The sequence below is a fragment of the Pinus tabuliformis genome, chromosome 1_1 (genome assembly GCF_031772625.1).
Source record: "Pinus tabuliformis cultivar Carrire ecotype Pingquan chromosome 1_1, CPIR1, whole genome shotgun sequence".
NCBI classification, from domain to species: Eukaryota; Viridiplantae; Streptophyta; class Pinopsida; order Pinales; family Pinaceae; genus Pinus; species Pinus tabuliformis.
In genome coordinates this window covers 987,648,749-987,675,459 of record NC_142297.1, presented here as the reverse complement: position 1 = coordinate 987,675,459, position 26,711 = coordinate 987,648,749, and the positions used below count along the sequence as shown (strand labels likewise).

Below are 26,711 nucleotides of genomic sequence, written 5' to 3'. Positions count from 1 at the left end.
ACATTTCATAGGGTAGGCCCAAACCTTCCAGGATGTATCATAAATAAAAGTTACAAAATGTAATGCTCCTCTTAATGACTTAATGTTAACATGCCCAAACAGATCTACGTGCATCAATTCTAACAAAAAATTATTTTTGTCATGGCCACCTCTAAGGAATGAAACACTTCTTTGTCAACCATACGCAATTCTCAGAAAGATCAAGGTTATAGGATTTCAAACCTCATAGTAATTTTTTACCAATAAGGATTTTTAATCCCCTTTCACTCATGTGACCCAAGTGCTTATGCCAAAGATCTACTAAATTTCTTTCTTTTGTGACAAGAGCCAAACATTATTTTCTTATCATTGCCTTCAATATATATTGATGTTCATGTCTTGGGTCCTTTGGCCATGATCAATTCTCATTTGCTCATTTTCCATGCTCCTTTTCCAAAGGTTATGTATTAGCCTTCATCATTCATTCGTCCCATACAGATCAAGCTTATGCACATTTCTAGGACATGTTTGAAATGTTTCAACAATATATATTTTCCATCCTTCATCTTGATCTGGACATCTCCCACTCCAACAATTCTACAAAAATGATTGTTCCCCAAATGAACTCTACCATAATCACCAAGATTATATGTAACAAAACTATCTTTGCATGGGGTTACATCATGAGATTCCGCAGAGTCAAGGATCTAATCAAGGCTACTACTAGATGTATATAAGCATGCATCTTCAACTGAAACAATAAATAACACATCAACATATGTGGCTACACTAGTAGTCTCACCTTCATTTGTGTTAGATGACTTGTCATTTGTATGTGCCAATTTCTCATCATTTTGTCCTTTCATTCAAACTTGAAATTATTTCTTCATGTTCTTGAGTTGCCACAATGAAAGTAGATGAGCTTTCCCCTCCTTTATTTCAATCGGCCTCTCGATCTTGATCACCCTCATTGGCCTTGATCAATTCTCTTACAACGATCAGCTAGAGCTAGAGCTTCTTCTCCCTAGTTGTCCACAATCGACTTGTATCACAACTCCTGTTTTATTAAAATATTGTTGACATCATCAAAATTCAAGGTATCTGTAGGCGCTGAAGTGTTCATCACTACAATTGAATTTTCTCAGTTGTCTAGCATAGAACAAATTAACAAAATAGCTCTCATTTCATCATCTAGAATGATTTTAACACAGGCAAGCTGATTAGTAATAATATTGAATTCATTCAAGTGCTTAGCAACTGAAGCACCCTCTTTCATCCTGAGATTATAAAGCTTTTTCGTCAAGAACACTTTGTTGGATGTTGTGTTCTTTTCATATAGATCATGAGCTTCTTCAACAATTATTTTGTCGTCTTCTCTCCAGACACATTGAAATACACATTATTTGCCAGATATTGGCTGATTATCACAACTTCCTTTCTATCTAGCTTATTCCATTCTTCATTCGTAATCGATGAGGGTTTCTTTGCCGCACCCTCAATTGACAAATATTGATCTTTTAAAATCAGTGTATCCTCCATGTGTGATTTCCATAGGGGAAAAATTAGCCCCGCTCAAGTTCTCCATGTCAGTTAATACTGTTGTCTCCATTTTCAATAAAATTCATGCCCCAAAAAATCAAAAATCCACTTACAAAACAAAACTTTAATAATTACACATTTTAAAATAAAAGACCACAATCCATCTCCTTTAAAATATATATATATATATAACAAGGATCAGCTCTCCCTCTTTTTTGTTCTAATATTTTAAACTAGACTTTTATTAGAAAAGGCAGATCAAATGCAACTTAAAAAGGTATTCCCCTACAATAATAATAACTTTAAAAAGAAACATGTCACACATACGTTTACTTCACACGTACATGTTCATTTAAAAAACTCCACAAATACATGTGACGATGCCATAATATTCCATCGGTCATCACCTCCGCCTATTGATTATCTGTTCTCAACCATATGTCTACAACCTAATTTTCTTGCAATAGTTGTCTTATCTGTGTGCAACAGATTCAGAGAGGCGCCCAACAACTTAACATCATGGAAGAAAATGACATCCACAGATACATAGGACCCAGAGGTTCCCAGAACATGAAAGCACAACTAACAATTTCGGCAACAGGAGGCTTTTAAGCAAAGACCGTCCTTCAGTTTCTTGGTTGAGATCCAGGCTCTGTTTGGCGCACAACACCAAATATTAGACTATAACCTTCTACTTTAAATCTTAATGGCCCGCTCAGAGTCACTTCAATACTTCATTGAGGGTCGAGCAATGGTTGTCTTGATCTCAGAAGATGTAAACCGTGTGGCAGAGCGTATAAGAGAGAGGACACAATTAGTATCATAATCTTCTAGAGCTATGATACCAGTGCATGGGATTCAGAGAACTCAGAGAATCACATAGAGAAGAAAAAACTTTCTATTGAGAGACAACAAAACATAAAATATAAAACTTGGAAGAGAGACAACAAAACCCAAAATACAAAATTTGGAAGCAAGAAAAAATTAATGGATGAAAATCAAAAAAATCACAAATATTTATTATATTATCAGTGTTGGCTTACTTCCAGATTGAGACTATAACAAATTGAGAATAAAAAATAAAAAATAAAAAATAAAAATTAAAATTAAAAATTAAAAAATCACAAATTTTTATTACATTACAAGCCTTACTTTACTTCTTTCCATATTGAAACTAAAACAAATTAATAAATAGAAAGAAGCCGGTGAATTCTCTAATTATTTTTAGATGACTGCATAGTAAATTAGAAATCAAAAGCGGTGATCGGTGTCAGTCGTAACTTTCGTCTAGACGGTGAAGTCGGTGGAGAGGATACGACTAACTACATCAGCGTCAGCGTTCATTGGTTTCACATTTAACGTAAGCTGACACGTTTGGAACACAATCCTTCAGATTCCCATTACTTTAGAGAATATTTCACCGAAACTTTGAAAAACTAACGTAAGCTGACACGTTTGGAACACAATCCTTTAGATTCCCAGTACTTTAGAGAATATTTCACCGAAACTTTGAAAAACTAACGTAAGCTGACACGTTTGGAACACAATCCTTTAGATTCCCAGTACTTTAGAAAATATTTCACCGAAACTTTGAAAAAACGAAACATTGAAAAAACTATGTAAACGCAACAATTCAAGCTTCCTTTCGACTTTAAAATTCGAATTCATCATTGCTTTCCTTTATATGAGATTCGAAATTGCCATTCACAACTTTATAACTTGTCATAAAAGCATAAAATTATTTCTCATAAAAAATATATTAATGTTAATGTGAATGTTTTTGTAATGTGAAAGTAGAGAGTTTTTTTTATAATATATTTTACGTCTTATCGTTGTTATAGTTTTTCCTTTATTAATAATTTTTCTATATATCATAGTGATTAAATAAAAATAAATAATAATAATTTATTTTCATTATTTTTTTAACGTGTAAGTAAAGAAATTTTTATAATATATATATATATATTTTTTTATTAATAAATTTTTTATATATCATTAACTAAAAATAAATTTTAATAACTTATTTTCATATTAAATTAGTTAAACGAAATAAATGTTACCATTTTTATTGAATAAGATTTTTATTGAATAAAATCTATCTTATAGTTATCGATATCATGCATTTATATATCATTTATTTATTGAAATTATATCTTAGTACTAGACATTGAATACTTAAAATGTTAAAAATGTTATTGTGGGATTTTTTTTTCCTGTTCATATTGGAGAAACAATTCCAACTGGAATTTGAATAAACTCTCGATCTTCTTGCTCTTTGGATTTACAGATGGCTCCTTATATTTACAAATAAACTCTCGATCTTCTTGCTCTTTGGATTTACAAATAGCTCCTTATATTTACAAATGGTACTTGAGAAACCTCAATGGCTCCACATGAAAATTTTCTTACTTTCTATTCCACTACATGAAAATTTTCTTACTTTCTACTCCACTTTTACTTCCTACTCCACTCTTACTTCCTACTCCACTCTTACATCTATGAATATTACCTGCATGTCTTATTTACGCCTACTTATCTTTTTGTTCTTTAAGCCTATGAATATTACCTGCATGTCTTATTTACGCCTACTTATTTTTTTGTTCTTTAAGGCTATTTATTTTATTTTATTTTCTTGTTCTATACGCCTACTTATTATGTATTCTTTGAGAGCCTACTTAGTATGAAGATAGGAAATAAGTATTCTTTGAGAGCCTACTCAGTATGAAGATGGGACAAAGCACAATAGGAAATAAAATTGATTCTTTGAGAGCCTACTTAGTATGAAGATGGGACAAAGCACAATAGGAAATAAAATTTATTTGACGCATGTTTGAATCCTTTGTTAATGTTATTTCTATGTTGCTTTGTAAAAGGTGTCATCTGCCATGATGTACATGTGCACTCATCATTAAGCCTATAAGGCTTAATTCCTATAGCAAAATATTCTCATAAGTGATATTAATATATTGTTGCAAGTTTTAAATAGTTTTTGTTGATTTTTTTTAATCAAAGATTAAAATGATATCCACAAAATGATACTTTATTTTGATTTCCTTTAAAATAACTCATTTCAAACTCATTTCAATTATTTTAAGGGCCAGTTACCTATTTAAAAAAATAGTTTCATTATAAAACAACTTCATTATATTCGAAGAATCAATAAAATGAAAGAATAAATTATCCAGTTAGATTCTTTAAATATGATTCATATATATAGAGAATAAGTAAAATATGATTCATATATAGAGAGAGTGTGAGTAAACAATGTTATTCGATTTTTTTCATATGATTTTAATATAGATTATAATACTAGTAAATTTGTGTTGTCTATAGGTATTTGTCCAAATATATCCAAAATTATAATATTCTTTATTTAAAATTATATATAAAACATTAATAAAAAATAATAATTTCTTTTAACCTATAATTATTAAAAAACTAAAATAAAAAGAAATTTAATATTTCAAATTGAATTGTGACCTTTCCTTCACAGTTGTAATCAAAATTTACAAGAAAATAAATCACTTCCTTTACATTCGGTGATAGCCTATAAGGAAGCCATGGTCAACATTTTCAGAAAACACATATAAACATATGGCTAAAGCCAGTAACATAGGACTAAAACCAAACGAAAATGATTTTGATTTTCAAAATAGCGCATAGAGATATGGTCATGGCAAAAACTTTCCAAAGTTAATATTAAAAATATATCCTCTCAAGTAAAATACAAGATTGTATTTGAAATTTCAAAAGAATTTTTTCCCGTTTCTCTGTAATGCCCCGGGACGGTAATGCCAAGGAAAAAATGTAAATATTTGATTGACTGTGGTAAATATAAACTGAACCTGATATTATTATCTATTTGAAATTTAATAATATTTATATATGTTTGAAATTTAATAATATTTGTTTTATTATGAGATATGAGAAATGTTTCTTTTAAAAGTTGGTAACTTTTCAAGGAGCTTGTTTTTCCTCTTGGGGAAAAAGACAGTTGCTGTGAGGGCAACCCTAACTACCTCCCCTAATTGGAAGAGTTTCTAGAGAAAAGGAGGGGAGGGGAGGAAAATCTGCACTGTAGGGACACGCAGAAAAAAAAGAAAAAGGAGGCTAAGTCTGGTGATGATCAGATAGCCCTGCACATTGTGTAAGTAACTTGCGGAAGACTGTTGTCTAGCAAGTAAGCAAGGGGGGAGATTCTGGTCCTGAAAGACGAATCTCATGGTCAGACGGTTGAGAGGCAGCAGAAGTCCCAGGTTCCGATAAACCTTCAAGAACTTTACCAGCCGGAGAACCAGGTACGTAAAGAAACTGCTAAGGGAAAACTGTTGTGTTAACTTTATCATGTGCCATATTTCTATTAAAAGAGGTGCGGAAGGCTTTCTCTACAGTGAATAGTAGAGGAAATATGAGAGGAGAGATGGATGTCCTCTTACGAATATCTTTAAAAATGTATGAGTTAGTAGTCTGTGAAGAGTTTTTCCTCTTAATTATGAATTGGAAATGACTGCAAGAGAAGTGTGAAGAGTTTTTCCTCTTAATTATGAATTGGAAATGAACGCAAAAGAAATCTGTAGAAAAATTATCCATAAATTAAATGCAGGAAGTTCAAAAAATTATAGCAGACTCAGAATTAGCAAATACTGTCCATGTAGTAGACAAGAATCCATATAGTAATTAACGGAATGACCATATAAGAGCTCTTTCCTTAATTATGCCAAAACACAAAGAAATGCAGGAAAATCTAGAGGGCAGATTCAAACCCTCGGAGCACAATGAGTGGAGAGACATTTATGAAGGATTTTAAAGAATATGCAGAGAGGAAAAACAGTTTCCGCATGCATAACGAATCCAAATCCAGAACCCTTTCTTTCCCTACATGCTTGCAGCTATATTAATATATGAAAGCAGTGCAAATCATGTAACTATATAGCATTGACAACAGAACAAATCTTGTAGCTATTTAAACATGCGAAGGCGAAGCATTCATGATAAATTTGGAAAATAACATAACCAGAGCTCTAAGGAGCGGATTAAAGCTTAAGAGAAAACGTGAATGTTGTACGCACAAAAGAATTAGCAGTACCATAGGGTTAGACTTGAAAGCAAATGCTAGACTTGAAAGCAAATGCCAACATTCATCAAGATTTGCTAAAATCAAACCATTATTAACCGTGCTGGAGACTGCTTACCCAGAATTTCATAGAAACACGCAGTACATACATAATAGCGTTCCATGGAATTAAAAACTGAGCATATAATTACACAGTAAAAACCATAGGAATTTTTATAACTCAAGGAACCCTGAAGGGGTTAGAACATTAAAGCATAAAGAGGAGCCGCAACACGCGGGCAAATTTGGCATGCATTTAAAACTTAACATATACTCTGGTATCAAAGACACTAACAGAAAAACTGGAAAATAAATATACGAAATTGTGCTTAGCAAATAAATAAAACTGTAGTAAGCCAGTGGGATTCATCCCAGGGTTTATATCTAGAACAGTCCTATTTTTAAATGAATGTAATACACAGAGTAATAGCAAATTAAAAAGCAAGCCCGAGGGCATGACAAATCCAACCATGCGCCAGGATAACCAGGGCTACGGTTCTAAGGAATAATTCCGAGAACAATTTTCATAAACCCTGAAAAGAGCAGAGTAACCCTGACTGGCGTATAGAATTCGCCATCAATCTGATACAATAAACGAAATAGGAGTCATAAAGACTTGGGCGGGAGGGCCTTTTAAAAATGAAATGGAAGAACCCTTTCCTTTCAACAACCAGAATGGGCAATCTTTCAATAGAACAAGAAATCGACAACCATCAGGAGAAGTATTCCATGAAACTTACCCGTTAGCCAGCGCAGAAGAGGTAGAACCTGGGAAACCTGGGGAGCATCGTCCAGAACCCTCGGGTGATTTTTGCAGGCCGGCATTATGACCCCTCAACCATAGAACAAAGACAAGCAAAGAAAACTATTAGAGATTTGGACAAAAAAATTAAAGATAACCTGAAAGGAGGAAAAATCGGTGATTTAATGAATTTGCATGGCTAAACCTTTACCAGACGATGACTACTATAATAACCAGGTCGATTACAGTCCGGAGCTCGGCGGTGCCCATAGACCATCTGGATTCATTCAGCGCGAAGGAGTTCTGGACGATTTGGTGCCAAGGAGAAGAGACGGCGCTGAAGCAAGCCTTGTGCAAATGGTTTGGGAGACTCCACGCTACCGGATAAACAAGGGTGGAGTACATCAAACCAGCACAGCCCTCAGATGGGCATCCATGCATCCACAACGTCGATGAGGGGAGAAGCTCGATGGACGCGAAGTCAGAGTGTACTCTGGCCATAACCCATCACCTGATAGAGCCGGTGGTAATTAAATTCCCAAGCCAGATGTTAAGGGTAGACAGTGTCAACATTAAAGCCGTCATCAAACAAAATTTCTACGGAAAGATTTTCGGACATTGCAAAACAATGCTCTTTGATATTTCCAGAATGGCATAGGGGAGGGTCGCCATTACATGTGCGCCCTCCCCGCCACGTCAGAAAACCACGTGTAAAAGCACATGGAGCCGGTACGACACCTGTCCACCGTGGAGCTCCATATGTTGGCTACCGTATCAACCCATAAAACTTTGTGTTCGCGCCATTTCACAGGTTCGTTTGGGGTCATTGTTGAGATGTTCGAGTTTCCCTTTGTCTTTCTGCTCGAGGCCGGTTGTTGGGCGAAGCCCCCCGCCGAAGATGGCACGGGACGACCCCAGAACCTGCGCGCTTCGTTGTTTATTCGTGTGCTGTTTGAGGCGTTTGTTCGGTTGACAGGGTTTGTGGACCTGCGCGCTTCGCCTGGTATGCAGGTGCTAGTGCGAATGTTTTCTGGAGTTTCAGGGTTTGTGGTTGGCATAGCGCTTCTGCTTTTCTTGTGCTTTTCCGCCTGGAGTTCTTGGTCGTTCTGGAATGCCAGTTGTTTAGCATTTCTCTGTTACTGGTCTTATTCGACGATTTTGTTGTTTGGGGAGGAGTCAGTCGCTATTTTACTGAGCTCGAGGTCAAATGGTGTTTTGCTGTTAATTTGTTGTTTTGTGGTGGTGTTTTTGTGGTTTTCTGTTCCGTAATATATATTTTTCTTCTCGTTGCAGGTGTGCAGAAGGTCTGGCGAGCTCCGGGGAAGGTGGGGGAGGTCGGCGACCATGTATCTAGTAGGATTTTAATCCTACCAGCGTTCTCTATGTTTTTCAACACAAGCATCTCTATTTTTGGATATTTTGTAAACTTTTATGGCATTTTATGGCATTCTTTTGAGGATTTTTTTCCGAGGGTTTAGGGTTTATGGGATATTTTGATGTTGTTTGTTGTTGAAGGTTTAGGGTTTATCTGAAATTTCGTTGTTTTCGCTGTTATCCTAGGCCGTCCCATGCTATCCTCGGCCGTCCGGTGCCCTCGCTGTTATTTTTGCTATTTTCGGTGCTATCCTAGGTCGTCCTATGCTATCCTCGGCCGTCCCGTGCCCTCACTGTTATTTTTGTTGTTTTCGGTGCTATCCAAGGTCGTCCCGTGCTCCTCGGCCGTCCCGTGCCCTCGGCCCCCGAGCAGAAAGACAAAGGGAAAATGGAACATCGCAGCAGTGACCCCAAACGAACCCTCGAAACCCTCTGTCGCTGCTCTCAATTGACTTGCATAACTTATCTTCTCCTCGTCCATGAAAGCTTCTGTCAGGAACTTCACTCTTTGTATTCGAAATGAAGCCTCGAAACCCTCTGTCGCTGCTCTCAATTGACTAATTTCAGTATATTTACAGTTTAAGCAAATTTGGGGTTTGTTTGGTTGCGCTGAAAATAACAAATTCTTTAATGGCCATATGTATGGAGCAGTATAAGTCTACCATTGCAGTTATTTAACTATGGAGGAAGAGAAGTCCTGTTCGTTTCTGGAATTTGTTACTCCTGGTTATTAATTTTGGTGCTTTTTGTTATTTTCCTGAACCTGATCTATATGTTTTGCAATATGGATACACAGTCCTTTTTGTTTCCATGCTGACGCTGCTCTCAATTGACTGATTTGAGTATATTTATAGTTTAAGCAAATTTGAGGTTTTTTTTGGTTGCGCTGAAAATAACAAATTCTTTAATGGCCATATGTATAGGCTACCATTGCAGTTATTCAACTATGGAGGAAGAGAAGTCCTGTTCATCTCTGGAATTTGTTACTCCTGCTTATTAATTTTGGTGTTTTTTCTATTTTCCTGAACTTGATGTATATGTTTTGCAATATGGATATCCTATATATACAATCCTTTTTGTTTCCATGTTGACGTTGCTCTCAATTGACTAATTTGAGTATATTTACAGTTTAAGCAAATTTGGGGTTTTTTTGGTTGCGCTGAAAATAACAAATTCTTTAATGGCCATATGTATGGGGCAGCATAAGTCTACCATTGCAATTATTTAACTATGGAGGAAGAGAAGACTTGTTCGTTTCTGGAATTTGTTACTCCTGGTTATTAATTTTGATGCTTTTGGTTATTTTCCTGAACCTGATGTATATGTTTTCGGACCTCTGACATTTGCCTTTCCTCGAGATGTCTCAGACAGTGGCTTTCATATGCCACCCTTTTGTATCTTATGATGTTTTTTATATTGTCAATATAATCTGTGATGCTTTTTTCTCTGAAAAAAAAAAGGAGTTCACACATTTTACAGTCGATTCCAAAACCGGTTACTGATGGTTACAGAGATAAGAGAATAAATATTTTTAATAATGAATTATGTTCTCATACATAAAATTCATTTCAATAACTAACCCTTCTCGGGCTCCAACGATAAAACCTCACTGTATCAGTGAATTTTCATTTTAATTTAATTAAGGATGTGGATCATGTAAATGAGCAAATATGACTTATTCCTAGGTCCCGCTGATTCAGTTGTTCACTTCAAAGTTCTAATGTAAATTAGTATATGATATAATAGTTTACTCATTGTGTGAATATCTGAAGTAGTCTCTGTTTCCAGCCCATCTTAGGGTTCAATGACTAGCTATTACAGAATACAATGGGTAGAAATTGCTTTGTAAGCATTATGGTTGAAGCATGAGCTATCAAGTTGAATGATGTTCCTTTAGATAACGGTCCACTTATTGGAGCCATAAGTGAGTTTAGAGCTTTGTACAGTGCTGCAAATTTGATGCCTTCAATGTTGAGATCGAAGGCATAAAAAATACAATGTATAAAATGCTCTTAGAGAAAAGATCATCCAAAGATTAATGGGTTGAGTGTCAAACCCATCTCTCCTAACATCTGATGTCAAAATTTATTGATCACATGAAAAGCCATTAAGCCATTGAGGTGCGAACTGTCTAGCCATTGAGCCATTGAGGTGCAAACTGTCCACTAAGTAGAAGAACCGAGACATATTAATATGGAACCACATATAGAAATTGAAAGAATGTTCAATACGAGATGATCAAGAGTATCTGTCTCAGGGTTTCCATCTGATTGTGAGGGAGTTGAGTGGACAAAGCTATACTTCTCCCTCCTTCACTTCCAGCGAACAACGTCATCCCTCCAATTGCTCCCAAGAATGGGGCTTGCACATTCGGTGGCCTTACTTTTCATTTTAATTTAATTAAGGATGTGGATCATGTAAATGAGTAAATATGACTTATTCCTAGGTCCCTCTGATTCAGTTGTTCACTTCAAAGTTCTAATGTAAATTAGTATATGATATAATAGTTTACTCATTATGTGAATATCTGAAGTAGTCTCTGTTTCCAGCCCGTCTTGGGGTTCACTGACTAGCTATTACAGAATACAATGGGTAGAAATTGCTTTGTAAGCATTATGGTTGAAGCATGAGCTATCAAGTTGAATGATGTTCCTTTAGATAACGGTCCACTTATTTAGCCTTTTTCATGCTCAACTTCATAATGAGAGCAACTTGATAATGAGTGCTCTCAATTTCTCAAGTGTCCCCTCAATGAATAAAATTATTAGTGGCTTTTTCACATTTAATAAAACTTATTATGAGGTACATTGCCTCCTCATTGATTTCTGTATTTAGACTTTTTCATACTTGACTTGATAATGAGTGCTCTCAATCATAATAAGATTGTCTGGTCATTTGATTGCTATATTTAGCCTTTTTCATATGCAACTTGATAATGAGTGCTCTCAATTTCTCAAGTGTCCCCTCAATGAATAAAATTATTAGTGGCTTTTTCACATTTAATAAAACTTATTATGAGGTACATTGCCTCCTCATTGATTTCTGTATTTATCCTTTTTCATACTCAACTTGATAATGAGTGCTCTCAATCATAATAAGATTGTCTGGTCATTTGATTTCTATATTTAGCCTTTTTCATATGCAACTTGATAATGAGTGCTCTCAATTTCTCAAGTGTCCCCTCAATCAATAAAATTATTAGTGGCTTTTTCACATTTAATAAAACTTATTATGAGGTAGATTGCCTCCTCATTGATTTCCGTATTTAGCCTTTTTCATACTCAACTTGATAATGAGTGCTCTCAATCATAATAAGACTATCTAGTCATTTGATTTCTATATTTAGCCTTTTTCATATGCAACTTGAAATGTTATTATTGAATTCCCAAACATCGCAGCAATGACCCCAAACAAACCTGTGAAATGGCGCGAACACAAAGTTTTATGCAATGATATGATGGCCAACACATGAGCTCCATGGTGGACAGGTGTTGTACCGGCTCCATGTGCTTTTACGCGTGGTTTTCTAACGTGGCGGGGAGGGCGCACAGAATAACTTATAGAAATAGTTTTATCATAATTAATATTTTACAGAAAGACATATTCCATTGAAAATTTCTTATCAACACACAGTTAGGTTGCCACAAGAAATCACTACTAGGTTGTTAGCCAAAATGTTTCTTGGGACAAGAAAAAGATACAATCTAGTGTTGTAAGCCAAAATATTTCTGTGACAAGAAAAAGATACAATCTAGTGTTGTAAGCCAAAATGTTTCTGTGCCAAGAAAAAGATACAACCCATCCAAAATCCACATCATAATGTGGTTAGAACCAAAAACATATGGCACCCCTATTCTTTACGGCCCTGAGAATCTTGAGTGCCAAAACTCCCCGAGTTACCTTCTTGAGCCAGGTAGGTTGGCCTACCAGTCAAGGGCTGATTAGGAAATGGTTGATTGATGCCATATGATTGATTCCAATTTGCAGCTTCCAACCATGGAGGTACTGAGTACCCATACCTCACATTTTCCCTACTAACCCCTACATTAAGTGGAGGTGTGTAATGAGCATACAGAGAATTGACACCAGCTCTGGTAGGAAGAAGGCAAGTGGGTAAACCCTTAGTTTGATAGTGGGGCACTTGAATGTTTATGAGATCTTGGAATAATGGTGTATTGTCTGCAATGGAGTCCTATGAGTTTGAAATAATCCTGGTTTCATCAGCTATTCTTGTATCGTTGATCATCCCTTGTTCCTTTTCAAGCATTTGTTGTGCCTTTCGTTTTTCCTTTTCCTGTCTTGCCATTTGCTTTTGTTGGTCCTTAACTTGCCTTGCTTTATCTCTTTCAATCCTTTCTTCTGCTCGACGTTGTGCTGCAACAATCCTTGCTACCTTCTTCTCCTTGACTATATCCTTCTTTTTCTGTTTTAATTCTTGCATTTCAAATTTCTTTTTTTCTGACTCAACTAACAGGTTTATATAGTCCTCTGAGGTGAGTAACTGTGAGCTTCGGCCCAGACGAAGACTACCCGGTGCACCTTGCTTTTTTTCATTGATACTCTCTCTACTGGTAGCTTTAAGAACCGTCCAAGTGTCTTCTCCACCCATCCCACCTGCATGTCATTGCTTGGTACTTCCCTTTTAGTATCTGTTGGAACTGATTGAACCATATCATTATCTTCATTTGATGCCTCATTATGTCCTTCATCTTCTTCAATTGATCTATTGTCCACAAAAAAATGAACAATTTCATTGTTCAATTCTATTGGTTGTGAGGGCATGTTCATGCTTTCTTCATTGGTTGCTGAGAGACTGTGTGCATTCATATTGATCATTGATTCTGCTAGCCATGAAGGTGGGGTTACTTGGCTTGGCAATGTCAATTGGTCATTGTCAACTGCATGTTCAACAATATCATTAGCAATATCAACAACGGGATTTTCATGTTCTTGAGTTGGTGGAACAATCTCCATGTTACTAGGAGTTTGTTCATTGTTGTATTGTGTTTCACATACAGTTTCATCATCTTCAGCATATAAGTGTCCTTGAGACAGGGAAATCATATTACCAGCAGCAACAACATCATCTTGGTCATCTACTTCTTGCACTTCAACACCTGTTTGGACATTCCCTTCTTCCTGACCATCCACATGAAACACTTGGCTACAACCAGTATCATGCATAAGGGCATCATAGTTCAGTGGCTAGATTCCTGTCCTCCTAAAGCCAGCCTTAATATTTGATGGTGTCAAAGCCCTTTTAAAAGCTTTACTTGCAAGCTCTGCTAGCTCAAACCTTTTCACCTCAACCCCTGGATTCTTTTCCATCCATGCAACACGCTCCGACCTGAAATAGTTCTTGAAAGGGCCAAACACACTAACATCAAGGGGTTGCAGCCTATGAGTGGTATGAGCGGGCAATGTCAACAGGTCGATGCCTAAATTGTTTGCTTCCTCAATTGTTTGTACAGCCATGTGGCTCCCATGGCCATCTAATATCAAAAGGTGTCTGTTATTAGGTGAGACGCCACCTGGTACCGATGCAGCAAAGTGAAAAAGACAACTTAGAAACAGTTCTTTAGTCATCCATGCATGGGGATGTGCAGCCATGCATGCACCTGGTTCACAGTTCTGTATATAGTTTTTGAGTTGATTTTTACCTTTGAATAGATAAAATCCTGGGATTGAAGTACCAATTGCATTAACACAACATAAAATAGTTATCCAGTCCCTACTCTTGGGTAAAATCTTTGGCACATTTCGGCTCCCTCTCTTGGCAATTACCCGCATGCCACAATTCCTCCCTGCCTGTAAACCTTTTTCATCACAGTTCCATATATGGTCTGCTCCATAAGAATGTTTATCGTAAGCACTAGAAAGTGTGTCATAGAACTTTTGCACAATTGCAGGGCGCAAATTTAATGCTCTGTCTCTGCCAAGGCCCTCAGTAGTACTCAATACAAGTTCTGGATGCCTTTCTTTAAACCCAAACCACCATGATTTACCAGGAAACCCGTCTTTGAATGGGTTTGGCCTCCCTTGACAGATTTGGGCAACTGTTGATTTGAGTTGTATCAACTCTAGCCCATGTCCCAGTTGGGCCATCTCTTTACACCACTCAACCACCTTGGCCTCCTCCTCCTCAGTCATAACTGTAAGAGGCCCTCTACGTTTTGTATGAGTCAGTCCATTTATCCAATAATGTATTGATGAGGGAGGAATACTATGTTTTTTTGCAGATGCTCGAACTGAGTATCCATTAAACTCTATGTCGTCAATTGCAACTAACATTTGTTCTTTTGTCCATCCTCTTATAGCACTGATCTTTTTAGTTGAGCTTGGCCCTTGGACTGTTGTTGATGGTGGTTCTGTGGCTGATGGTGTGTTAACATCAGCAGCTGTCACATGGTCATTTTCAACAATGTTCCCGGGTGCATTGCCAGCATTGACATCAGCTGGTCTGTCATCATCAGACGATGTGCATCGCAGCTGCGCACCCCTTGTCACTCTCCTGCCACTTCTCCTTGTACGAGCAGAGTAACTTCCTTTTGCCATATATGCAACAACCTGTAAAATTATTGCATGCATTTAGACATTAGAATATATGTCAAATTATGCTTTATTACTTCTGCAAAAATACTTTTCCTCCATTACAGAAATTATCAACATGTATGTTACTATTTTCATAATGAGAGTAAATGTTTCACTTTCATAGTGTATGTTACTGTTTTCATAATGAGAGTAATACTTTTCCTCTATTACAGGAAATTATCAACATGTATGTTACTATTTTCATAATGAGAGTAAATGTTTCACTTTCATAATGTATGTTACTGTTTTCATAATGAGAGTAAATGTTTCACTTTCATAGTGTATGTTACTGTTTTCATAATGAGAGTAAATGTTTCACTTTCATAGGGCAGTGTCAAAATTTTGCAAATGTCATTCCAAGTAAATCCATAGTTCATCAATTTAGCAACTTTTATGTGGATTCAAGTAGATTCTATGATAGTTGTTTCAAATATCATTTTCCATTTACTTTCAACAGCTTTTTTCCATTTACTTTCAACAGCTTTATACAGGTAAACCAATGAGGTATGTAAACATGTATGAATTACATCATTCTCCTTATATCTGTTAAAGATTAGGGAATACAGGTAATAAGCAGGTACTAACCATGCTTGTTTACCTAATCACTTGCTTGTTTATTTTCCTGGTTCAGTTCTTCCAGTTTTGTTATTTGTGCCAATTTTGGACAAGCGGGCTATATAGTTGTGTTTCATGGCTTTTTCATGATGGGGTCACTGGTTGATAGAACTATCTGTCTTTTGTTTACAAGCAGCAGTGGGGGGCTTTATCATATAGCTCATTCATCAGTCTTATGTTTTCTATGTTTTCAGTCACAGGTTGTTGTGATCTGTCTATTGTTACTCAGCAATTTGAGGGGGGCTTTTTCTTATAGCTCTTTCATCTGTTTTATGTACTGAAGACCTTTTATATTTTCTTAATATAAATCTATCCTGGTTTTTTTCCTCTGAAAAAAAAAAAAGGTTGACCTATTAGTACTAACCTAAGAAATACATGTATAGATATGATAAAGTATGTGTATCACAGGTTGGTTATCTCCCTAATAGACTGGATTCAACTTTAGTATAGATATAACATATGTAATTATATAGAGCTTTGTTCTAGCTCACTCATAGATAAGGGTGAACTGAAACCATGCTCAGATACTAATACGAGCTTTTTAGTGTATAGAGCTTACTAGTGATAAGATGAATGAGATGTATTGAATATGATACATACCTTTGTTCAATGTATTATGTTATATTAGCTTATACAACTTAGCTTCATACTAGATCACGTATTGAGTAAGATACACGAGTTTCATCAGTTCCAGTACTCTGACCGTAATCATACTAGTATACCCGTTCTAACTTATAAGTAATCTGTATAGGTATATCCCTAATTAACACTATCATAACATGTAAGAAACACAGACCCTTAGTAATACATGTTCCTTATCACTAGTCGTAAGCTTCATTAGTTTCACTAAACAGTTACTCAGCTGAGGCTATGTTCAATGTATTATGTTATATTAGCTTATACAACTTAGCTTCATACTAGATCACGTATTGAGTAAGATACACGAGTTTCATCAGTTCCAGTACTCTGACCGTAATCATACTAGTATACCTGTTCTAACTTATAAGTAATCTGTATAGGTATATCCCTAATTAACACTATCATAACATGTAAGAAACACAGACCCTTAGTAATACATGTTCCTTATCACTAGTCGCAAGCTTCATTAGTATCACTAAACAGTTACTCAGCTGAGGCTATGATCAGAGCTTGTATCGTTTCATCATAGTTCATAAGGTAAGCATATCCATATTCAACATACAAAAAACAACACGTTTTAAGCATAAGATGTAATCAGAGCTATGACCAAGTTGGTTGATTAGATGGATACGACTGTATTCAATAGGTTCAATTCCTGTAAGCTAAGGTTCAATTCCTGTAAGCTAAACAAGTTGTGACGTTGATTAGATGGATACGACTGTATTCAATAGGTTCAATTCCTGTAAGCTAAACAAGTTTTGACTACAGTACTAACACGACATACGTAACCTCTGTGATATGTAAGCTGTAATCACTATGAAGCTGATGATCGAATAATTCCTGTAAGCTAAGGTTCAATTCCTGTAAGCTAAACAAGCTGTGACGTTGATTAGATGGATATGACTGTATTCAATAGGTTCGATTCCTGCAAGCTAAGGTTCAATTCCTGTAAGCTAAACAAGTTGTGACGTTGATTAGATGGATACAACTGTATTCAACAGGTTCAATTCCTGTAAGCTAAGGTTCAATTCCTGTAAGCTAAACAAGCTGTGACTACAGTACTAACACGACATACGTAACCTCTGTGATATGTAAGCTGTAATCACTATGAAGCTGATGATATAATAAGCTAGAACACATACATAAACTCTGTATAAAAAAGGTTAACTGTAACTATATAGGTTAAATGTAACCCCATGGACAGAACTGTAAGAACAACGACTTTCAATGGCTGTTTGTGAAACCATCCAGGTGTCCTTCTAGCAGTTATGGCCAGACAGACCATGTAAGAAATCTGATAAATGAAAATAATGAAAACAAAACTGTAAGAAAATGAGTTGTAATTCATATAACTAACTTGGATATATTGGCCACTGTTTTGTGATGTTGTCTTCAAGTTTACTGAATAGTTTGAAAGCATAAGATGCAACTTCAACAGTGGGTGGACTTCTTTTATAGTTTTGGGGACTTGATTTTAATTAGTGGACATGGATGCACATGGATTGCAGTGGCTTCATTTTGAATGTGTGGTATGGATTTAATTTGATGTGATCTAATGGTTGGGAATTGTTTATCTGTTGATCCATGTGCTTTGATCTGTTTTAATGAGAAATAGAGTGAGTTGGGTGTCATTTATTGCAGTTATTGGGTTTGGGTGTCATTTATTGAACAAAGTGGGTTTAAATGTTATTGGGTTGGGTGTCATTTATTGAACATAGGGTGTTTAGTTGTTGAACAACATAGCAGTTATGGCTGACATACATTCCTTTTGTTATGTGCAGGTAGGCATATTTATTTGGGATGCAGAGTTGCAGTTCTGATGAGTGGGGGTTGAAGTGACAGATGTTTTGTACTTCTGGAATAGACCAGTTTGGAAGCCTTTATGGCTCTAGCTGTTTTCTACTTGGGTCAATATGTTTTGCAGTGTTAAGTAGTAAAATACTATTTATGGACAGTTGTGGGCCCCGTCAATGAATGGGTGATTTTTGGACATAAATTAATACTTATTTATACATAATGTTATTTATTTCTGTTTAAATTTTGGTTTCAAAAGTCTCAATTACTAGTGGTTTGGTGGGACCATTACTATATCAATTATTGGTCCCTGCACAACATTAGGAAGCTCTCCCCTATGTGATATTAGGAAATTATGTAAGGTCAACATGTAATATTTAATGAGCATGTGTGAAGTTGAATAGGGATAAACATACATGTAAAAAAAAATTACTTGGTAAATTTATATCATGTAGGTGGGTATATTACATTCTCCTAGATTAAATTGCAAACTAAAGTTATATTCATTGTTATAATCGTGATAATAAAATGACATTGCTTTCTCGCAAATACGGTTTATATTAAAAAATTTGGCCGAGTGAAAACTCTGATTTTTTACACTACTCATTGTTAAATATTTGCTTTTTGAGTTTGAAATATACATATTCAATAATGAAAAAAAGTCCTCACTTTGCCGATTCAGACTATAAAATCCTTCAAACAGTGATTAAAATATTAATCTGGCACTAGTTTTAATTACTAAAGAAAATAGATTATACCAAAACTAAGAAACGTTGTGTAAAATTGAAAATCTTTCTATCATAAATTAATGATACACACCATTTTAAATAATTGAATTTCAATTAAATAATAATACAAAATCCAGATTTATTTACAAATGGATAGATGATACTTTTTCTCGTAACAATCAAAAGTAAAACATATATAAAATGAAAAACATCAAATATAAAAACTGGCATAATAAAGAGATTTATTTCCAAGTACACGTCGAGCACGAGCGTAAATATTTCGTGGCAGCAATCGGGCAGACAGCGAACTATGCGCCGAATATTTTATGACGTGGAGTAAATTCGATGAAGACCCGATAATTACGACGGTACCAGACATTCATATGCGCGAGAATAATTAGTGACAATGTAATGAATTATATTATTATAATATTCATTTCTTTCGGAATGTAAAGAGATCCCGGATTTTTTTATAACTATATAATATTCCTCCTCAAATCGGAAGATATGACGAAATTTCTTTGATATTTCAATGTAGGAGACTTGGTACCGTCGGGTACTAGCTCAACGCGGAGAAAGCTAATAAAATACGACTGTGAAATTCGTTGCATATTTCAACGAATAAAAGATACTTTTAACACCTCTTTTACGCATATTTCAACGAATCAAGACTTCTCAGTCTTGTCGACTATTATTGAGGCGCAGAGGAAGTTTCTACCTGAGCGGCATGTTCACATGTATATTTTGGAACTATAATTATATGGTGTGTTTTTATACAGTATAGTTGAATTTTAAATTTAAAAGACTAGATTTTCAGTATTTAAATTACCGCCTATCAACGTTTAGCGAAAAAATTGTATATAATAATACAGATGGTTTTATTATTAAACTTAAATTTAAATTAGATGATAGATTATTTTCCTTTTCGGGAAAGGAAAAACGTTTAATTTTTATTATTAATATACTACATGGTTCAAATTTCTTAGTCTAATTATTTTTTAACTAATATGTTGTTTTATAGTTAAATTTAAAATTAAATTAGTTACCTAGTATTACATATCAAATCATATAATCTAATTATTTTATATTTTCAAAATTTTCTCAGTTAAATTTAAACCAAATCTCACAATTTTTTTTTATTAAAATTACAAATTTGATATATAAATGTTTTACCATGCAAATATCATATTTTTGAAAACCTTATATCTACTACACAATATCATTAAAAAAAATTCCAAAATATAAAATAACTAAAAAAAATTAAAAGACATTAAAAAAAATTCCAAAATATAAAATAACTAAAAAACATTAAAAGACATTAAAACCCAATACATGAAGTACATGCCAAATCACACTTTTCTTATCTGATTGTCACCAAAATATTTCTTAATAATTAAATTTAAAATTAAATTAGGTATTATTATTATTACACTACATGTAATTGACTCAAATTACATAATCTTATTATTTTATATTTTTATAGTTTTCTTAATATTTTTCTAATTAAATTTAACTAGAAATTTAAACGGAATCTAACAAAAAAAATGGAGTTGTCTAGGGAGGTGGAGGAATTGTCAAGACGGCCAAAACTGGCAGGAATCTGGACAAAACAATTTTAAAAAATCTTGTAGATGCAATATTTGAATCATATTTTTGACTGCAGAAATAGATTCAGCACCATCTAAAACACCCAAAACTATGAATTTTAACAACTTTTACTTAAATTTACAAAAATCCCTATCAAATTTTTTCAAAATATAACCAGGATTTCCAGAAAAATATAATTTTTACACTACTGCAAATAGTTAAAAACACAAATTTAATACTTAAACTCTTTACTATCCAAATACCAAAATAATTTTCAAAAACCTAAACCTACTGCACAATGCCATTAAAACAAAAACTCAAAAAACATAAAATAATTACAACGGCATTAACGGACAGCAAAGCCCGAATACATGAAATACCTGCGAAATCCCATGGTCTCGAAGATCTCGCAAAATTAGACGCAATGACGTGTACCGATAAACCCAATAACATTATTGGACCAAACCCACTCGAATCACCTGGGTCCCTGGGCAACAGGAAAATAGTTTGAACGAGAAACTAATTTTCATAAAATGGGCTGTGTTGATTTGCGCGTGGACCATGCGGTCGTCCTCCTTGCCCTTCAAATTCCGATTATTCCGATGTTCGTCAATGATTCCTTAATCATTTTTCTTAGTGACCCAGAGGCACCTTCATATATTGAGAGCTATATATATATATGTGTGGAGTGAACCAATTTGGATAAGCCGTTCTTCATTAAAACAGAAATGGCCATGATTGGTGAGAAAAACCACCATCGCGATGTGCTGGGAGAGTTAATGAGCAATCCGGGCTTCAGGTTCTATCCAACAGAAGAGGAACTGGTGGGCTTCTACCTGAAGAAACGGGTCGAAGCCGGCCACCAACTGAACTTCGATAGAGTGATCCCAACCTTGGACTTGTATCGATATGATCCCTGGGAGTTACCTGGTACCTCAGTCTATGATTCTTCCCTGGTTTGAATTTGAATGGGATTTTTGACACAATATATCTCAACGTATTATTCTTTTTTGCAGGTTTGGCTAATGCTTCTTGTGAAAGGCAATGGTTTTTCTTCGTTCCAAGAGACAATAAGTCGTCCCGGCCACGGCCTAACAGATTGACGGTGTCCGGTTTCTGGAAGGCCACCGGTTCAGACAGAGCAGTTCGCAACGAGCTGCTTCACCACATCGGTCTCAAGAAAACTCTCGTGTTTTATAAAGGAAGAGCCCTGGGTGGGCAAAGGACAGACTGGATCATGAATGAGTACAGGTTGCCAGATTTCAGCTCTTCCAGAGCCAAGGTAGTTTTCCGATTGCTTTTCAGTCTTCTGCATTCATATATAATACAGATCTATTAAGTATGAAGAATCGAAAATCACAACCACGATATCTTTCCCTCCATTACTATTACTATTTAATAGATTAAATCGACCTTTAGTGGTTGCTTTGCTAGAAGCGAGGTCTTCGGCTGGGTTAATTTTGATTGCGGATTTATTCATGTTCTAGAAGATTCCAGAATATTCTGAAAAACCATCATCTAAATTTTTTTGATCTAGTGTTAAAAACAACTTATTTTTTATTATTATTGAAAAGTATTTTTTATTGGAAAGTATTGAGAGCCACTTTGTTTTTTTTTGTACATAGATAATGAAGGAATCAAAACTGACATGTGCAGAAGAAGATGGATATCGTGTTATGCCGGATATATAGAAAGGCTGCTTCTATGAAGTCGGTGGAAGAACGATCAAAACCTGCTCGCTTTGAGAAAGAAGGCCCTGGTTTTTCACCTGGTGATGAATACGAAGAGAAGCAGTCTAATTTATTGACCATTAATGGCAGCTGCCGACTGACAAACCCAATCACACAGGGCGATATTTCTTCCTTACATTTTCAAAATCATGGTGGGGTATGTTCTTCTGATCTATGTAAAAGCAACGATGAAGATAATCTGCTTGAGAGCGTAGAACCGAAAATGTTTCGTGAAGACACTACGCGATCGAAAACCCCTAAAGCCCGGGCGCCACCGCACTTGGAGCTGGCAACATTTTCGATGGACTTCTTCTTTAGCCATGAGCAAATCGCAACCCCATGGGCAGACAATCCCAATGCATGGACGCCCTGTGCTCTTCTATCTACCCCATAGCCTTTCGCCATTCGATTATTTTAACGAACCTGCTTTTAATGTGATGAGTGCAGTACGTCTGTTATGTTCTTTACGAAGCTAAGTCATTTTCTTCACAAGTCCACTGCCAAACTGTTTTTAATATTCTTGACCGTCTGTCATACAACATGTAATGTCTAATTTCGAAGTTTCTTAACGGTTAAGCATATGAATTAGCAATTGTCCCAAAAGTACAAAGAGAGGTGGATGGGATTATTAAATTGGAATTGTTGAATTTTTCTAGAAGAGTTAATTGGTTTAAGCATATGAATTAGCAATTGTCCCAAAAGTACAAAGAGAGGTGGATGGGATTATTAAATTGGAATTGTTGAATTTTTCTAGAAGAGTTAATTGGTTTGTGGAAAACCTTGTTTTATTGGACTGCATCATTGTGCAATTACCCTTCTAAACGCTCTTTGTCATTTGATAAAATAATCAGACTACTGTTTTCAAATTTCCATAGATTTCCTCTTGTAGTAAATTTCAAATACAAAATCAAATTACAAAGTATATTGCTTTGCTGAAGGAAATGATAAGAATAGAATACAACAGAATCAATGCTATTTGTGCTGGATTTATAAGTTTACAACCAAGAAAATTTGGCTTCCCTTGTCAGGGTTGAGTTGATTTGTGGCCTCACGATATCCAGCGGTCTATTTAAGTGTATTCAAGCTAAGCACAACTTTGGGGATTGGAGTTATTCTGCTCTAATATCAAAAAAGCAAAAGGTGAGTTGTGATCTGAACTACGAAAGCTTCCATTACAAGACGAGTTAAGAAGTAAAAAATACCCCCAGAGAGAATCTGATGATGTAAAGGAATCAGGTTGAGAAAGCATTTCGACGGCCTGACTCATGGTTGGTCTCACATCCTTGTCTTGCTCGATGCAGAGCAGTGTTGTTTTCAGGATTCTCTTCACCTCTGCCGAATTAAAATCTCCATGCAACCTCGGATCCACCACTTCCTCAATCTCTCTCCCTTCCCTCATCATTGCAGAGACCCACTGAACCAGATGTCCTGTTGAACTGGATAACGAGCTTCTTCCGGTCACCATCTCTAACAAAACAATCCCAAAGCTATAAACATCCACCTTGGACGTGATTGGCAGATTCATTGCCCACTCCGGTGCTAAGTAACCCCGTGTGCCTCTAATTGTGGAGAAGGAGAATGAGTGATCTCTATCTACCAGCTTCGCCAACCCAAAGTCCGCAACCTTGGGACAAAAATTCATGTCCAAAAGTATGTTTTGGGGCTTGATGTCACAGTGCAGAATCCATTCCAAACATTCTTCGTGAAGGTAGGCTAACCCCTTGGCTGTGCCCACCGCAATCCCAAATCTTTCTTTCCAACCCAAAACTCTGTCGTTGCCAACTTCTTGGCTTTCTGCAGTCAGATACTTGTCTAGAGACCCATTTTCAACGTACTCGTAAACTAACAACCTATGATTTCCTTCGGCACAGAAGCCAAACATACGAACTAAGTTCATGTGATGGACTCTCCCAATCACACTCACTTCTGCCCAGAACTGATCATGACCCTGGGATACTCCTTCCAGTCGCTTCACTGCTACCACCTCACCATCGGTCAGCACGCCTTTGTACACCGACCCAAAGCCTCCTTCTCCCAGTCTTATCTTGAAGTTATCTGTCGCTTTCTTCAATTCTGCAAAGCTGAAGTTCTTGAATCCCCCGGGGACATGGAAAATTTTAGGGGCTAATGTTCGCCCAGTGGGCTAATTTTCCATGATTTTTCCACAAAAAAGATTCACCAATTTCCAATTTTATAAAAGACGATTCGCCCAAATTTTAGAATATAAAATTATTTTACCTTAAAAATCGCCAACATTATATAGAGACTATATATAAAATAATTATAAATTTGATTAATTTTACAAATATATCAATAAACATTTATAATTTGCATATTAGGGATTAGTGAGATTCGTCAATATTTTAAACTTCAAGAAAATTTTCCGTCCTTAAAATTTTCCTTGCCCGGGGATGTCTGAGTAGGCTAAACGTTCATAGCCAAGATCTCTATATGTTCTGGACATATACCACCAACCAAGTATTACACAAAACAGCTCTGCAACACCAAATGCAATAGCAAAATATCTTAGCGCAGATTTGACAGTAGCGCTTCTTGTCTTATGCCTTTTGTCTTCGTCCGTGGAAGGCGAACAGTTTAATGGCAAAGGCTGAGACGCACTGGTAATATTAGAAACAGTAGAATCATTGCTGGAAACTTTGATGTACATGTGGCCCGTCTGACCGGGAGATCGGTATCCACTGATCAGTAAATACTTAGGAAAACACAATCCGGCGCCATCCACGTAGACAAAGCCTTCACAACGGCTGTTATTCATGCACAAACGTTTGCACTCTTCCAGCGTAATCTCAGCAGGCTGGGATAGATCGAAGTTAGGATAATTTGTATGTGGAAAATACAGAAGCTTTGTACTGTGCCCATCCAGTTCTTGATTCCGCTGGCAACCTTGGAACCAATTGGTGGAATCTTTCATGTGAAAACCAGGGGGACATGTACAACTGGGCTTTCGAGTGTATATGCACAGACCGTACTGTTAGCATAAACAGGGATTCTTAATATACGGAATTAAATACTTTAAAGTTTCAAAAAGAATAAAAAAATGAAACTTTAATGCCCAAGATAAATACCTCCGGCCATTGATGCACTCTGTCACTATTTCTCCAATTCTTAACAAAGAATGCAGCCCTCTTGACTGATTAAAAACCTGCTTCAGATGTCAACAAGTATGCTTGAGACCGAACAACCTTTCTGTGCACAAGTTCTGGTTAAACATTGATAAATTTCGCTGAGTGAATGACTTTTGGAGATTAATTCGTCCTCGCTGGAACGCTGTGTATGTGCAAAGTCTTGATTTCTCCAACAAAAGCTTACAGTTCAGTGATCAGGATCTTTCATCAGATAATAAGAATCTAACATCCCCTAACAAATAACAATCACTTATGCCATCGTTCATAAGTTTATGTAGACAGTACAGGAAATCGTTTCAGCTGAAGGGTAATCCTAGTCTCTACACTGTACACTATTTAGGAATGAGTAGCGTATAAAAGCTCACGGGAAGAGCACATGACAGCGTACGCACAATGCCACTCGCGTACAGATTCTCTTCACATAACAATCGCCAAATCTGTGCACAGTGGAGACATAACAACCTCACGCAAGCAGAAAATAAAGAACACAGATAATCTGGAAGGCACTTCCAAGCTCTGCTCTCTCAACTTGATGGTGTAAAACTGAAGGGGATTGAGATGCAAGCTTGGGGACCAAACAGAAACATATATAGCCAAGCTTCCATCAAGATTCTCTTGGCTATGTGTCAGGTGTTCCACATATCATGGTAGAGAACTCCAGATGGAGTAATGGACCACTTCAGAAGCTGCCAACAAGAAATTAATTAACTGCAGTTGATTTCCATAATTTAAGGAAATTACTGCAATTGGTTTCCAGAAATTAAGGAAATGACTGCAGTTTACTTCCGTAATTGTAGGTAGTAGTTGGGAAAAATTTAATGGAGCTTAACATTCTCCCACTTGGTCCATACTTCCAATCTTCATGTCTCATCTTAAAACCCATTGATAATCTGTATTAAGTAATAGATACATGAATCATGGCAATAAGTCCTCTAATGACGAGTATTATATTCCATGTATTACTATGTATTTATTCTTATTATAATTTTTGTGGCAACAATTTCTTAATGAGTAAACCTTATGTTTATTCCTGGTCCTACACAAATGAGTTTTCTCAAATCAAATTAAGGTGCACATAAATATGAGAAAAACATCACAATAATTAAGAATTTCATTAAGGTAACGTTGTCCATA

At 35.9% G+C, this 26,711-nt stretch overlaps 2 protein-coding genes across 2 annotated transcripts; one reads left to right on the top strand and one right to left on the bottom strand.

Annotated features, from left to right (window-relative positions):
- Positions 1 to 21,429: 21,429 nt before the first annotated feature.
- On the top strand, positions 21,430 to 22,920 carry LOC149217850 (NAC domain-containing protein 22-like). The gene is made up of 3 exons (XM_089391438.1): positions 21,430 to 21,631; positions 21,718 to 21,983; positions 22,358 to 22,920. The coding sequence occupies exons 1-3, from the start codon at positions 21,430 to 21,432 to the stop codon at positions 22,823 to 22,825; spliced, it is 936 nt and encodes a 311-aa protein (XP_089247564.1). The 3' UTR covers positions 22,826 to 22,920.
- Positions 22,921 to 23,515: 595 nt separating this feature from the next.
- LOC149217849 (putative receptor protein kinase ZmPK1) lies at positions 23,516 to 25,363 on the bottom strand. The gene is made up of 2 exons (XM_089390381.1): positions 24,837 to 25,363; positions 23,516 to 24,512 (listed from the first exon to the last, which is right to left on the bottom strand). The coding sequence occupies exons 1-2, from the start codon at positions 25,361 to 25,363 to the stop codon at positions 23,516 to 23,518; spliced, it is 1,524 nt and encodes a 507-aa protein (XP_089246507.1).
- Between the last annotated feature and the right edge of the window lie 1,348 nt (positions 25,364 to 26,711).